The 14,683-nt window shown below is 40.9% G+C and overlaps 1 protein-coding gene across 4 annotated transcripts in view; it reads right to left on the bottom strand.

Annotated features, from left to right (window-relative positions):
* Positions 1-2,650: 2,650 nt before the first annotated feature.
* Positions 2,651-14,683, bottom strand: part of P4HA2 (prolyl 4-hydroxylase subunit alpha 2) — a 45,975-nt gene continuing 33,942 nt past the window's right edge. For 2 of the 4 annotated variants that reach the window (XM_074213287.1, XM_074213284.1), the window contains 7 exons: positions 11,803-11,873; positions 10,233-10,332; positions 9,489-9,542; positions 8,627-8,686; positions 5,091-5,159; positions 4,359-4,455; positions 2,651-3,197 (listed from right to left, as the gene is read on the bottom strand). In XM_074213287.1, coding sequence (XP_074069388.1) covers positions 3,127-3,197; positions 4,359-4,455; positions 5,091-5,159; positions 8,627-8,686; positions 9,489-9,542; positions 10,233-10,332; positions 11,803-11,873 — 522 coding nt within the window. In that variant the 3' untranslated portion in view covers positions 2,651-3,126. Of the gene's footprint in view, positions 3,198-4,358; positions 4,456-5,090; positions 5,160-8,515; positions 8,576-8,626; positions 8,687-9,488; positions 9,543-10,232; positions 10,333-11,802; positions 11,874-14,683 lie in introns of all 4 variants that reach the window. The other 2 variants (XM_074213288.1, XM_074213286.1) reach the window with 2 other exon arrangements.

Genomic DNA, 14,683 nt, shown 5'->3' with positions numbered 1-14,683 from the left:
ATGATATGGAAGCGGGGAGGCAAGGGGGAATGAGGGAAACTTTGCTCTCATCAGAGATGGCTAGGAGAGGAAACAGCAAATATACTCAATGGGGTATAGACATCTGGAGTAAGAAGGAGGGGGGAGCAGGGGGAAGGGGTGGGGATGTGAATAAAGGAGGAGAGGATGGACCATGGGGGGAGAGTGGCCAGATATAACACATTTTCTTTCTTACTTCTTGCAAGGAGCTGGGAATGGAAGGCCTGCCCAGGACCACAGGGCCAGGTGGATTCTGGGCCTAAGGGATGGTATGGGGGCTCAGGGCTTCTTGGCCCCAGGGCCAGGGATCTGTCTGCTGTGCCACTCAGTGACCCTACAGCAGAGTCAGAGTGAAAGGAGAGAGAAAATATAGTACATGGTATTGGAGAAATAAGAAAGGAGGGAGTTGCGATCAGCAATGGCAACGGTGGAAAAATATGGAAATAACTTTTGTGATGGACTTATCATAAAGAATGAGATCCACCCATGACAGAGTTGTTGGTGTTGGAACAAAGACTCAAGCACATTTTTTGTTATCATTATTTGGGGGAGGGTGCAGGGTAAGTAGGGCTGGATGGCCTGCCTGGGGCCACATAGCGGGGTGATCTTTGGGTGTCTGGGGCCGGATTTGGACCCAGGTGCTCCTGGCTCAAGGGCCAATGCTCTGTCTGCCACCCAGCCACCCCTATTATTACTATTTTACTTTATTTTATTTTGAGTCTTTTTTTTCTTTCTTTTTTATTTTTGGTTTTTGCAGGGCAGTGGGGATCGGGTGGCTTGCATGTCACACGGCTGGGTCATTGTTGGGTTTCCAAGGCTGGATATGGACTCGGGTGCTCATGGCTCCAGGGCTGGTGCTTCGTCCATTGCACCACCTGGCCATACCTACAATTATTACTATTGTTTTTTTATTTTAATTTTTTTCTCTCCCCTTTGCTTTTTTCGCCCAAACAAGTCTATCTATATTCATGGGGGAGGAGGGGTATTTTGTTTATTTGTAAACAAGAATATTTTATTAATGTAAAAAAAATCTGTACAAAATGAGAATAAAAAAATAAATTTAAAAGAAAAAAACGTGCAACTCAAAAGTTTACAAGAAATTGATTGTTGAAAACTATCTTTGCATGTAATTGGAAAAAATAAAATAAAAAACATTCCAAAAATAAAAAAATAAAATAAAATAAAAAATAAATACTACCAAACTAAAAAAAAAAAAAGATGAGAGGGAGGAAGAGTCATGCTATACTTGACTGGAGGCAAGTTCTAGGATGTGGCTGACACTCTGTGAGGGAAAGGGAAGTGAGACAAACAGATTTACAGCAATTTTTGAGGACCATCCTTCCTAACTCCCTCTGGACTCCGGAGGATCAACCCTAGATGCTATAACCTGAGATTGCTGGTCATCTATCAAAAAACATTCTAATCACTTGTCCTTTTAAGAGTGAAGGATAGGGGGTGGCTAGGTGGCTAGGTGGCACAGTGGATAGAGCACCAGCCCTGGAGTCAGGAGTACCTGAGTTCAAATCCGGCCTCAGACATTAAATAATTACCTAGCCAGGTGGCCTTGGGCAAGCCACTTAACCCCATTGCCTTGCAAAAAAACTTAAAAAAAAAAAAGAGTGAAGGATCTTGGCTGCTTTGTTGGGACTAGTCTCCAAACATTTTTGATCATGAACTCCTATCAGTAAAAATAATAATAATAATAATAATAAATTAAGTTCATCTCCCAATGTTCATATATACTTTATTTTCTTGTACTACTGTACTAATGTATAACATATTCATATGAAACTTATATAAAATAGAAATTCTAAAGGAATCACATAATTCACTGATGAAATAGTATTTGATTTTAGAATCAAATTTTAGAGTCACTAGAGTTTATTGGAAATGAGAGTGTGTAGTCAATATGAATTCTAGAAAAATAACTTGGCAATTGAGTGGAGGGTGAATTGGGGAGAAGGAGATCAATTATTGCAATACTCCAGGTGAGATGTGATAAGAGAGTGAACTGAAGTAGTGGCTGTATAATAGAAAAGGGCAGATGAGAGAAATGTGACTGAGGTAGAAATTAGAAAATTTGACAACCCATATGAGATTCCCTTTGTATCCCTTGAAAGAAAAAGGGCTAGAAGTTACTGACACGGAGGCTCTCTGAGAGGACCTGCTTGATCATCAAGTGATTGGAAGACAAAGGGTACAATATATTAGGAGGTGGGTGTAATTTTGCCAATGATACCTTCTCAGTGGCTGCTACAGGTGGCTGGCACATAGTAGGCCCTTAATAAATGCTGGTTAAATAACTGGAGTGTAGTTAGTTTATAACACTATGAGGCTAAGACCTACCTCAGAGGAATTGGGTATTAAGAAAAGGGTAGAGTGGGGAAGTACTGGGGAACAAGAGTAAATGTGCTTGTGTTCAAGGCAAACTAGCAATTGAATGGTTTTCAGGGAGGATAGGATGTAGCCCACCATATTACTCTGAATCGACTGGGATCAGGCTACACTTTGACGATCTTGGCTCTAGAAGTCTAGACCACCACCCAACCCCTCTACATAAGCCCCAGTTGATTTGCCCAATCCTGGGCCCCATCTTAGGAAATATTAACTTGGTACTTCTTGCTTTTTACACACACACACACACACACACACACACACACACACACACACACACACACATCACAAAGACAATCCTTCTGGTCTTTGTTTAGAAATATTTATTTTTCAGATAATCCCACAAACCATAGAAACAAAATAAAATTAAGTGAAAGTTTCAAACTTTGATTCAAGGAAATATTTAGTATCAAAACCATCTGGGAAATATTCATAGAACCAGGTAGACTGGCTTGGTAGCCCCACATCCTAGACAACCAGAGACTAGCAAGGAAGGATCAATGGAGGTCACTGTGCTTGTGTGTGTAGGGGAGGGAGGGGAGTGCATGATCCACACCCCTTCTCTCTCTCCATTCTACCTTCACTTTGCTCATAAATGGTCACTTTTTGAGGGACTGCTGGGATAATTCTGTGCTTCCATGGCCAGTGGATTGATCTAGAAGGACAGGGAAAATCATTGAAAGAGCACTGAGGAAGCCAAAGCTGGAAGGGATGTCAGTCAACTTCTGTCGATCCACATGGTCTCAAGAACTCTTGTCCCCGTTCATGGAACCATTTATTGGAAACTGTGAATAAGTGAAATACTGAGTTACAATCATATCTGCTCTATAGGAAATAGCTGAGGGAAAACTAAGAGGCCCGAATGTTGTGAGTCAAATAGCATGAAAGATGACCAGGGCAGAGGTATGTGGTCCATATATCATGTCTTGCTGTTTTCTCCACAGTCCCTCCTCAGCATGAAAATAATCAGAGCTGACATTGATACAGAACTTAAAAAGTTTGCCAAAGTCTTTAGATCTATTATATAAATTGCTAGGTCAATCAGTAATCAACTTGGAATCATAAAGACCTGAGTTCAAATTGAGCCTCAGACATTTACTCTCTGTGTCATCAAGACAAGTTGCCTGCCTTGATTTCCTCATCTGTAAAATAAATATAAGAATAGCATCTACCGTGGCGGCTAGGTGGCATAGTGGATAAAGCACTGGCCTTGGAGTCAGGAGTACCTGGCTTCAAATCCAGTCTCAGACACTTAATAATTACCTAGCTGTGTGGCCTTGGGCAAGCCACTTAACCCCATTTGCCTTGCAAAGAAAAAAAAAAAGAATAGCATCTACCTCTCCAGGTTTTTGTGATGATGAAATGAGACATTTGTAAAGAGTTTTGCAAACTTTAAAGTGCAACATAAATGTTGGCTGTTATTATTAATCTTATTTTAACTGCATTCTACCATGTATATACAATTGGTATTATCCCCACTTTACAGATGAAGAAACAGAGAAATTAAGAGAATTTACTCATGGTCACCCAGGCAGATTTTAATTTAAACCCAATTCTTCCTAACTATAAGTCTTGTGTTTTATCCATTGTAGCCCCAATTTATTTCAATTAAAATCTGTAAGTACTTATGAAATGCCTGTATGCTAGGCACTATTTTGAGCAGGAAAGGAATTCAAAATTTGCTCAAGATTCCTACCCCTTCCCTGAGGACCTCTAAGGAGGGTCTCACTGGCAAACTTGGCTCAGGGGAGCTTGAAGCTAGAGGCCTTGTGGATTAGTATTAAAAAAAAACCCAAACCAGGAACATTCTGAATTGGGCTTTGGGTAAATCTGATAGGGTCAATTCTACTGAGAATTAGAGCCTGATAGGAAACATTTGATCCCTGTGCTCATACCAACTCTAGGTCTCTTTTAGGGGTCAAAGAAACCCAGGGCCTGTCACTCACCCCATTTACTGCCAACAAGCACTGGGCAGGCCGCATGTCTTGTCCGATAGTCACCCTCCCCGCTTCGAAAGAGATTATACCAGAATACTGATGTACCCTAAAAGAGAGAGGACCTGATCAAGATAGAGGTCCAGGCTGCAACATGTGCTATGATATTCTCCTTTAGTGAGGCTCTGAGTCAGCATAAAGAGAGTATTTAAAAAATGATAGTGGAAGGAAAGGGAATTTTCTCAGTGTGGGAGATCAACTAGACATGACAAACCTAGCTAATGAATTCAGGGTGTGAACATGAACCATAACTCTGTTAGTGCCTTGGAAATCAGACATCATTTGGTGTCTTCTTTTCCCTAGCTGTGCTGAGACAAAGTAACTTGAAATCTGCTTTTAGCAGCATTTAATTTGGTTCCCCTCCCTGGTCCAGGCCAGGCACCAAACCTCTGATGATAGTCCCATGGTGCCCAAGGACTCTGAGATTCTCTTCACCGGGCTTTTTTTTCCTTTCCCTTCCATGTAGTTGACCCTTTTAAGGATCTGCTAATCATTGTCTTGCCTCTCTTGTCCCTAGGGTTAGAATTATGGGCTAAGAGCTCAGCTCAGAATGTCTGAGAGTCAAGACAGGGCCAAACAGAACTGGAAATTCCTTGGAATCTTGGAGGGTAGATGACCATTAGCTTTATATGGATGCTGTTTCATTCAAGGGAACAGTATGGACTGAGCTGTGAATAAGGTTACCTTTTTAGGCCAAATTGTTGCCCCAAAGTCTGGAAATACTGTAGCTCCACCAGCTTCAACATCGCTCATCTAGAAAAACAAGTCACAGTAATTAAGGATATTTCAATTAAAGTCTCACAAAACCAACCAGACTAAAGATCAACTGCTGTCTAAGTATAAGTTATCTTCAGAAAGATTGGTTGATGATACATTGAATTTTTGTTAACTGAAATCCTATTTGAATGCACTAGATAGAGGAGATAGTGCTATATTCAAAGGATTCCTATGGGAAATCTTTCTTTAAAGTGAACTTCTCATCCTAAATTATCTTTTTTTTCCAAATCTGTTTTTTTTCATACATTGGATTTGCTTAAAGATAAGTGCTTCCCTATTACAAAATAACCTCCTTTAATGACAAGCTAGCATCAGTAATTCAGGAAAAATAACATTCTGTGTATAACCCAAACCTTCCAGGAGAATAATTAAAGACAACCATCATTTGGGATGAATAGGACATGGTCCTGGCTTGGCCACCTGTCCGGCTGACAAGGAGTGGATCTCTAGCACAGGATCCCTTTCCCTGACATCAGCCCAATTCCTTGATGATACATGTGAGTTGTTAAAGGGAAGGAAAATCCTAAACTTCCTTCTAACTGAAAGTGTTCCATAAGTCTTTGCCTATGGAAGATACATGGCAGTGAATCATGGTCCTCAGTAATCTCAGAAGAAGCAAAACTACAAAGGGGAAACATACATTACTCCATCCCTACCTCTGTCTCCTAGCATCTCTGGCTTCCTGAGGCTCCCCAACTCCAAGAAACTTCCCTCTCGTTGTTAGTGATTTCTCTAATCTCAAATTATCATGTGTACATGAAGTAACTCCTACCCCAAGCAGAATATAAGCTTCCTGAGGGCAGGATTTCTTTTTCATCTTGTCTTGGTATCCTCAGTTACTTGTGCAGAGTCAGTATCATTAATATATACTAACTGGACTGAGTTGGAGGGAGGGTGCCTTAGTGTTATCATGAACAGGCAGTCTCTTGGGGCTCTGGGCTCTACATCTATCCCTATGCCACTGGATCAACTGAAGGCTCTCTGTGCAAGGTGGGCAAAGCCATTATATATCCCAGGTACAATCCAAAAGAGAAGTAACTCAGAGTTGCACCATAGAGCTCTATAACAAAGCTCACTGAACCTCCACAATCAACAGTATTAAGAAATTCTCAATAATAGGCATTAAGTTATTTTCCGAAAAAGAAGTATTAAAGATGTTGTTTTGTAATATGAGAGCACTTGCCTTTAAGAAAAAAAGATTCTCAAAAAAACATTAAACACACATACACACACACACAAACAAACACTTACACATACACAAGAGACCATGAAGTTGATAGTTGAATGACCTATGAATATTTCATTCTTTTCAAATATTAAACCTCAATTACCAGGAAAACGAGTCAGGACTAAAACAACTGTGAAGTTAGCTTTTGTTTTCTTTACCTGGCTTATAATTCCATTTTTCTTTCACTTTTTTAAGATTTTTTTAAAATATTTGCTCAGTTTGAACAATATTTGATGTTATATACTATTTTGCTAGTCTATACATTTCTTACTGACTCAGAGAAGAGTCTTCGAGTACACAAGAGGCAAAGAAAAGAATAAACAGCAAATTTTCAGCACCCCGGAACAGGGGCCAGGCTCAGAACCATAACCTTGGCACCCATTTTACCTCCTATAAAGAGGTAAGTCATTCCAAATAAAACTCATCAGGACTTAACTCTACACTATGGGCTAAGTATACCCAGTCTAGAAGGGCCAAAAAAAGAGAAAGCAGCAGTTCCACATATGGAGTTCTGAATGGCTACTTTTTTAAATCTTAATTGAATCAAACCTAAACCCCAAATGGCTTCAAAGCTGAACATTTACCAGATTGTGGTAATAAAACTTGAAGACAAAAGTTAAGTGTTACAAAAGAAACCTTTTCTTTTATTCTCAAACTCTATTCCCAGAAGGAGAAATCTCTTTAAATTCTCCCCGAAATAAGTTAAGATCTGCCTCATCTATAATAAACACAAAGAAAAAGTCCCCTGGGTTAAAAGGTAAAGTGAGTCATTGCTGCAAACTCGAGCCCTGCTCCCCCCCCGCCCAGCCTCCAATAACAGTAAAAATGTGAGAAGCAGCTCAGAGGAATTAGGCAATGGAAGAGATTCTCTGATTCTGGGAGAGAAAATACAGGAAGCAATTGGAGTTAAAAGCAAATCATCTACTGGTTATTCCCTTCTATTCCCAGTCACATGCCTCCTTTCACCATGACTCCTGATTTTTCAAGGTCTGATATGTAACTAAGGTCATGAAGAACAAGCCTGGGATGTCCACCCTTGAGGAGGGACCTGTGATTGGGAACAGAAGCTAAGATTGGGCAACACCATCCTCAGCTCCAGCCAGCTCTCAGTTATCCGCAGCATTGAGGGATTAAAGGGCAGTACATCAGGAGGCTAGTGAGCCTTGACATGCTTAGGCATCCCAAATTGCTTTTCTACTCCTCTCCAGTCCCCAAATATGTAATAAGCGGTACTCCCAAAGAATCCAATACAGTCATTGCCAGATCCCTATTCTCAACATTTTTGGAGGACAATGCCATGCATGATCCATCACTCTCCTTGACTTTGAAACAGGTGCAGTGGACCTAATCTTGTTCTACTTCTCTGGTCTGATCTTTGACTCCTTTAGTATTTGCTGGGCACCCAAGAGGCAGGTAGGTGACAAAGGAATAGAGTACTGGACTTGGAAGTCAGAAAAATTTCCAAGGGCTCAAACTCTACCTCAGATACTTACTAACTATGAGATTCTGGATAAGCAATTTAATCTCCCTCAGTTTCAGTTTCCTCATATGTAAGATGGGAATGATAATAACACCCACTTTAAAGGGCTATCATAAAGATTACATGAGACATGTAAATCTTGAAATTTTTAATATGTTATATATAAATGTTAGCTATTATTTATGATGATTATTATTACTAATTCTGGGATCTAAGAACCTAACTTAATACTTGATTCTGTTTACTACCTTGAGTAAGTCATTTTCCCTCTGTGACTCTGTTTCCTCATCTGCAAAATAAGGAGGCATCCTCCTTTGATCTTGCAGAGGAGATTGCTCAGAGTCTGTATGGCAAGTCAGCCTGGGTTTATAGAATTGATTGGGAAATCCAGAAAGGACTGTCCTTCACATTTGCCTTTTTATTCTGTCTGACCTCTTCTGCTCTGGGCAGCTATAAATGGGAAAAGAGGGTGCTGGAGGGCAGGCAGGGTGGGTCTGAGGCAGGCTATGGATAACTGAAAACTGCCTGCACTGTGTGCCAGCCCTCGAGGTTGGCACCCAGAGGAGGGTGCATTCTTGGGCTGCAGTCACTGCAGTGCTGGCTTTGTACACACATCATACTCACGTAGTTCAAGAATGTGGCCACACGATTCCCCATCCCTAATTTGAAATCTGGCTCACCTTTCTATAAAAATTAAGTTAAGAGTGAAGAAGAGGGCCAAAGCCCAGTACTTACATAGTTTAGAAATGTCGCTAACCTATTCCCCTCCGTTTTCAGGCCGCTGTCAAAAGGCCGCTGTAACAAACAACAACTTCCACCTGAGCGAGTGATCAGTCCTTCCCGTCACATAAGGAGAAGGGGGCAGGGAGTGGAGACAAGGTATGGATGGAGACCTTTGGAGCCAACAACCCAATGGGTATAGGGATGCTATAAAACCTAGGGCCAAGAATTGCTGGGGACCAGGGAAACACAGAGAGCCCACACATCAACCCTAGGAACACAGATGACACAGGATAAGTCTACCCAAAGGGTCTTTGTGACCAGGATCAGCTATGCAGTGTGACTTTCCTAGATGGGGTGGGGGAAAGACAAGTCAAGGTGAGGTATAATTTGGTAAATGTCTGGGAGCAGGGAAGAAGAAGCAGGGCATGTCTCTGGGAACTTATGGCTTCACTGAGAGAGAAGAAATCTATCAAGCAGTTTATTTATGATTGAGATTGAAATCTAGGGCTAGGAAGAAGCCTGAACAGGGTGATTATAAAATATAAGCATTTCCACACATGTATATGCACATATGTATGGACAAAGTGAAAGAAGCAACCTGACAGGTTGACAAACCCGGTGGAAGTTGGGGACATCATCTATTAAGGTTCAGGATGCAGATGATGGGTAGGGGTCAGTGTGACTCACAGATAGTTCTGTTTCAAAGAAATTCTGGACTCTGTGTTCAACCCTGTAGAACAAAGCCAAAGCCCCTGGGAGCCTGGGGGACCTGTCACTCTTAGCCCTCCTCTAGCCAAGATTCACTTACCCCTGGGGATTGGGAATCTGGAAGGCCCTGGGACCTGCTAGCCCAGGGTAAAGTTTGGGAGCTTACCCTGGAGAAGTCAAAATGAGGCTCATACTGCCCTCCCATTCCATAGTTTGCAACCTGTGGAGGAAGTGACATGAATATAGTTAAGCAAACAAGGCCCAAATGGAGAGCACAATGAAGCCTCCTCAAAGGACCAGTGCCTCTGTAGGGTCCTTGGGCTTTGGAAAAACAAGACTCAATTTGGTCTGGAAAATGAGAAGATATGGCCAACAGGAACAAAAGGAAAACTCAAGACCTGGTCCAGATGGAAATGCTGGGTTCTATAAGGAGCTCTGCCCAATATTATATCTACTTGAACCAGATATTGTCCTTCTGACAGAGGAACATCATAGCTCCTCAGTTTGAAGAGAATCAAAAGCCACAGCCCTCTGAAGTTATACCATTTTCCAAGATACTTCACTCACCCAAATGATTTCAGCAACCTCCCAGAGAATTTTCTCAATCCAACCCCAACCCTTACTGAAGAACTTGTCTTTACTTTGCATATATTTTTAACTCAAGTTGATATGTACTTACTGTTTTCACAAATAGTTTGCAAGTTTCTTGAAGGTAGAAAATGTTTTTGGTTTTGCCTTTGTATTCTCAGCAACTCAACAGTGCTTGACACATTGCAGGAATTTAATAAACAATAATTGATTGGGATTCTCATCCCTATTTCCTCCCCTTCTTTTTCTTATCATTTCTAGAAAGTGCACATTTTCCCAATTCCCTTGGAGACTCTACCCCAACCCCTGCCGGGGTTCCTACCTGTAGCAACTCAGCTGTTGTCACAGACAATCCCGTGATGTACTGCATTCTTCTGTTCAGTTGGGCAATGACAGGATCATCTTTCTCTTGTAGCCATGAGCTAGGTAATGGAGAACAGACAGAGAGGAACATGGAATGAGTGCTCAACGATACATGGGAATAGTTCAGCTTGGGAAAAGAAGGGGGTAGGAGAAGACCATTGCTGGTTCAAGTAGAAAATGGAAAAAAGGGGTTAGAGTCAGGATATTGGCACTGAATTACCAGGGAGTTCTTCTACCTCTAGCCCAGCTTTTCAAAATAACAAGCTATCATAACCTAGTCAGGGCACTTTCAGCATAACTGGGGTTTCATTGGAAACACCAACTAGTTCCACTCCACAACTGGTCCGTAAACATCCTTCATGCCATATGTATAAACACACAAATATACTACTATCAGTAACCTAAGAATTGAGAGGTAGAATGGACCTTAAAGACAATCTAGTTCAGCCTTATTCTACCAATGAGGAAGATGAAGTTAGATAATTTGCCTAGAAGTTGCAAAGATAGAAAGTGTTCAATTGATTAAATTCAGCAAGAATTTATTACATACCTATCATGTGAAAAACACTGCATTTACAGAGTCAAAAACAAAAAAAAATGATCTGTGCCTTCAAAAAGTTTATGTTCCAACATGGGGTATAATATTTATACCCAGAGGTAAATTTCAGATTATTTGAAAAGAGAGATAGCACCAACATCTAAGGCAGTCCTTTACCTTTTTGGTATGGAGTCTTATGGCAGTCTAGCAAATGGATGGACACAATAATGTTTTTAAATGTATAAAATGAAAAGCAAAGGATTATGAAATAGAAAAATAGAAATGCAAAGGAAACCAATTATACTGTTTTTATATTTTTATATTTTTATATTTATACTGAATTTATATTTATATTTTTCCAAAGTTCACAGACCCTCAGTTTAAGAATTCCTGATCTACAGAGATGAGGAAAGGATTCTCATGGAAGATAAGAAAGCACTTAGGCTGAATCCTGATAAAAATTAATGAATGTTAGGAGGAAGGGAGAAGAATACAATTCATTTTTTGGAACCATCTATGCAAAGACATGGGGGTAGGCTATAGGATTCTGAGTTTATGGAACATCAAGGAAGCCAGTTTACCTAAAATGATGTAAAATGAGGCTTAAAAGGCAGGTTGGATCCAGATTGTAAAAGGATTCCAGTGCCAAGTAAGAAGACAGACTGAATTTTGCATTCTCTCCATTACAGAACCTTGCCTCTTCACAACCCATTGCATAAGTACAGAAACACAGAAACACACACACACACACACAAACACACACACACACACACACACACACACACACACATACACACACACATTATATCACATGGTATGATTGGCTTATGACAAGAACTCATTATTCAGAAGGTTAAATAGTAGAGACAGAGGTAAATAGGAAAGGAGTATAACTGGAAAGTAACAACACAAACTGTAAATCAACTGTCAGAATACCCCAGGGCCAAGTTTAGGGCTGGGGGCCCAGAGAGAAGAGTAACTCCCCCCTTACCTTTTGGAAACCCTGTAGTTGGCCACGGTGAGTACGCCTGTCTTTGGGTCACGGACTGTGGCTCTTGCCAGCTGTGGGGAGTAGGACCAGATGATCAGAGTTTTTCTTTTTTTCCCTATTCAGCAGCCCCCTCCCACAATAGGATTGCAACAAAGCAGAGAAGGATACTAGTCTTCTGCTCCATGAAGCTAATTTACGTAGTGAGGAAGGCTGAGAAGTTCCTCTCTCAAACTGTTCTAGTCTCAAAGGATCATGAAGCACCCAAATCAATCAATCAACAATCACTTAATAAATATTTACTATGTTCCAATCACTTGCATTTAAGAAGAGAAAATTTTGCAGATGGAAAAAAAAATCCAAGCCTGTTCTAGGGATCAGAGTAGGGCTTTTTGGCTCATTGACAATAATTTTTTGTAAGGGAAAAAACCTTGGAATCCTGGCTTTGTTTGAGTCAGCAGTATGAAAAGCTGTCTTTTAGATAGCTTTTAGTGGTTATGATAAGTGTTATGTATTTTTATAAAAAGGCAAAAATAATAGTCCCTCCCTTCATGGGATACATGGTCATAAGTAAGTAAATACAATGTATATACAAAATAAGCATGTTTGCTTTGGAGGAGTAACAGGTATTAATAGCTGAGATAATTGGAAAGCCTTCTTTAAAAGGGCCAGTATTGAGCTGAAGCTTGAAGGAATCCCAAGAGATGGTGGTGAGGAGAGTAAGCATCCTCAGCATTCAAAATCATGGGCACAGAAGATGGCAAGTCAAGTTCAGAGAGCAGTGTGTAGGCTCAAGAGCCCAAATCTGGCTTAAAGGAGCCAGGAGACACACCACATGTCCCAGTCAAGGGCACACACAGGACCCCAATACACCAAGGGGGATAAGAGGCAGAGACAGAGGACAGGGTTTAGATGTCTGCTGCCCATCAGGCAAAAGAGGATGTACCACTTATTTTCAAAACAGAGTTCCTAGGCAAATACCTAGTTATTGGGGAAGAAAATAAGTAAAGGAATAAATGAATGAAAAAGCATTTATTAAAGCACTGGATCTGTAGTAGGCATTGTGCTAATTATTAAGAATACAGCAATAAAAGAAAGACATTCCAAGCCCTCCTTACCTTACCTGTGCAGGATGTCCAATAACTCATCTCACCACCATCCCCAGGCAATGGAGTATAGAAATAGAGAATGACACAGCTAAACCCAAAGAATTATAGGGAAAGTAATGAGGGATCAGAATACAGAACAGCTTACTCTATACCCATAAACGTTGTGATGCAAAGGGGTACAGAGAACTCAGTTAAAGGCCCTAGAGAAGTGATGCTCAGATTCCATCTCTGCTCTTACTTGGCAGATACTAAGGATGGTCACTCCTAGAAAGAAGTCCCCAGGAAGACTTCTCTTGGTTGGTTCTCTTGATTCTTCTCTTGGTCTTCACTAACCCAGCTGCCCAGAACTGTAACCCTTATCTAAAGCTGGCCAAGATTCCCTGAGGGTACAAAGAGCTTCCCATTACTGATTCTTCCCTGAATGTCCAAGGCATCCCCTACCTGCTGGCTCCTCATTATCACCCTCTTGCACAAAACATCAGGAAAAATTGTTATTGTTATACCTTTGAGGTTGAGTCTGTAGGAGGGAGGGAAGGAGGGGGATCCTCATGGCTTGTTCCTTTTCTTTCCACAAGCTCACTCAGCAAGTTCAACTCCACCCATATCCCCCAACCCCCAACTTCTCACACATCTGTCCTCTAAAAAACAGCTTTTCATACTGCCGACTCAAACAAAGCCAGGATTCCAAGTTTTTTCCCTTATAAAAATTATTGTCAATGAGCCCAAAAGCCCTACTCTGACCCCTAGAACAGGCTTGGGGTTTTTTTTTCCATTTGCAAAATTTTCTCTTCTTAAATCCAAGTTAATCTAGATTCATCATCTTACTCAGGCACTGCTCCTCCCCATCCCCCGCTGCCAGCTGGATCCTCAGTCTCCTTCTCCACCCCATTCTGACAGGCAAAGGACAGGGAACAGAATGCTTTCTCCAGAATTAGGAATATGACTCATGTCCATGTAAAAAGAATGGCTATTTGTAAGGAACAAACCTGGATTCTTTCACAGAAATTAAACCACGCGTTTCCATGGTAGCCCAATGGAAACAGAAAAGCAGTATGTAACAAGATTCATCCTTCACTTCATCTAAAAATTAGAAAAAGAGAAACTAAGGCAAAAAAATGATGAGCACAAATGAAGAGTGTTTTGTTCCACATCCTGTGTGAATCCTATGAGGCCTGGAACCTCCAGAGATAGCTAGAAAATGAGGGAAGGAACAACTCCAACCTCAATCATCTGCCAGCAAATAGTACTGTTAGCAACAGATGGTCCTCCACTGCATCACAGAAGGAAGAAAAACAAGATATAGCTTCCCTGGCCCTAAGTGTGAGTTTTTACAAGCTCAAATGCAGAAATAGGAAAAATACAGTTCAAATAGACAAAGAAAGGTCACTTCCTAGCTGTCACTACCTGAATAGCACATTCTTACCTATCTAGGAATGAGTTTAGTCATTCCTGGTTTAGATAGAGGCACAGTGGATCAGTTCCCATTTCTCCAGATATGGGGGAAGTTCCCTTGAGACCATGTTGGGCTTCTGGCTTATTGTTAATCTGCTTAAGATAGTGGCCAAAGACATTTACAGCTGTAGGGAATTTTCTTCAGATCAATATAGCATATTCCATTCCCCTATTATCCTACCTGTAACCTTGTGTATCCTTGTATAACCTACCATGGTCACAATGCTCATCAGGGGAAGGAAAATAATATATTTCTTAATTTCCCAATTCCCTTTTTTCAAAGTCATCAGGCAGCCTTTGTATTTGTAAAATGGTGGTACCTT

Source organism: Macrotis lagotis, chromosome 1, assembly GCF_037893015.1.
Source record: "Macrotis lagotis isolate mMagLag1 chromosome 1, bilby.v1.9.chrom.fasta, whole genome shotgun sequence".
Classification (NCBI taxonomy): domain Eukaryota; kingdom Metazoa; phylum Chordata; class Mammalia; order Peramelemorphia; family Peramelidae; genus Macrotis; species Macrotis lagotis.
Note: the sequence above shows the minus strand (reverse complement) of the source record. Positions and strands in the feature narration are given on the sequence as shown.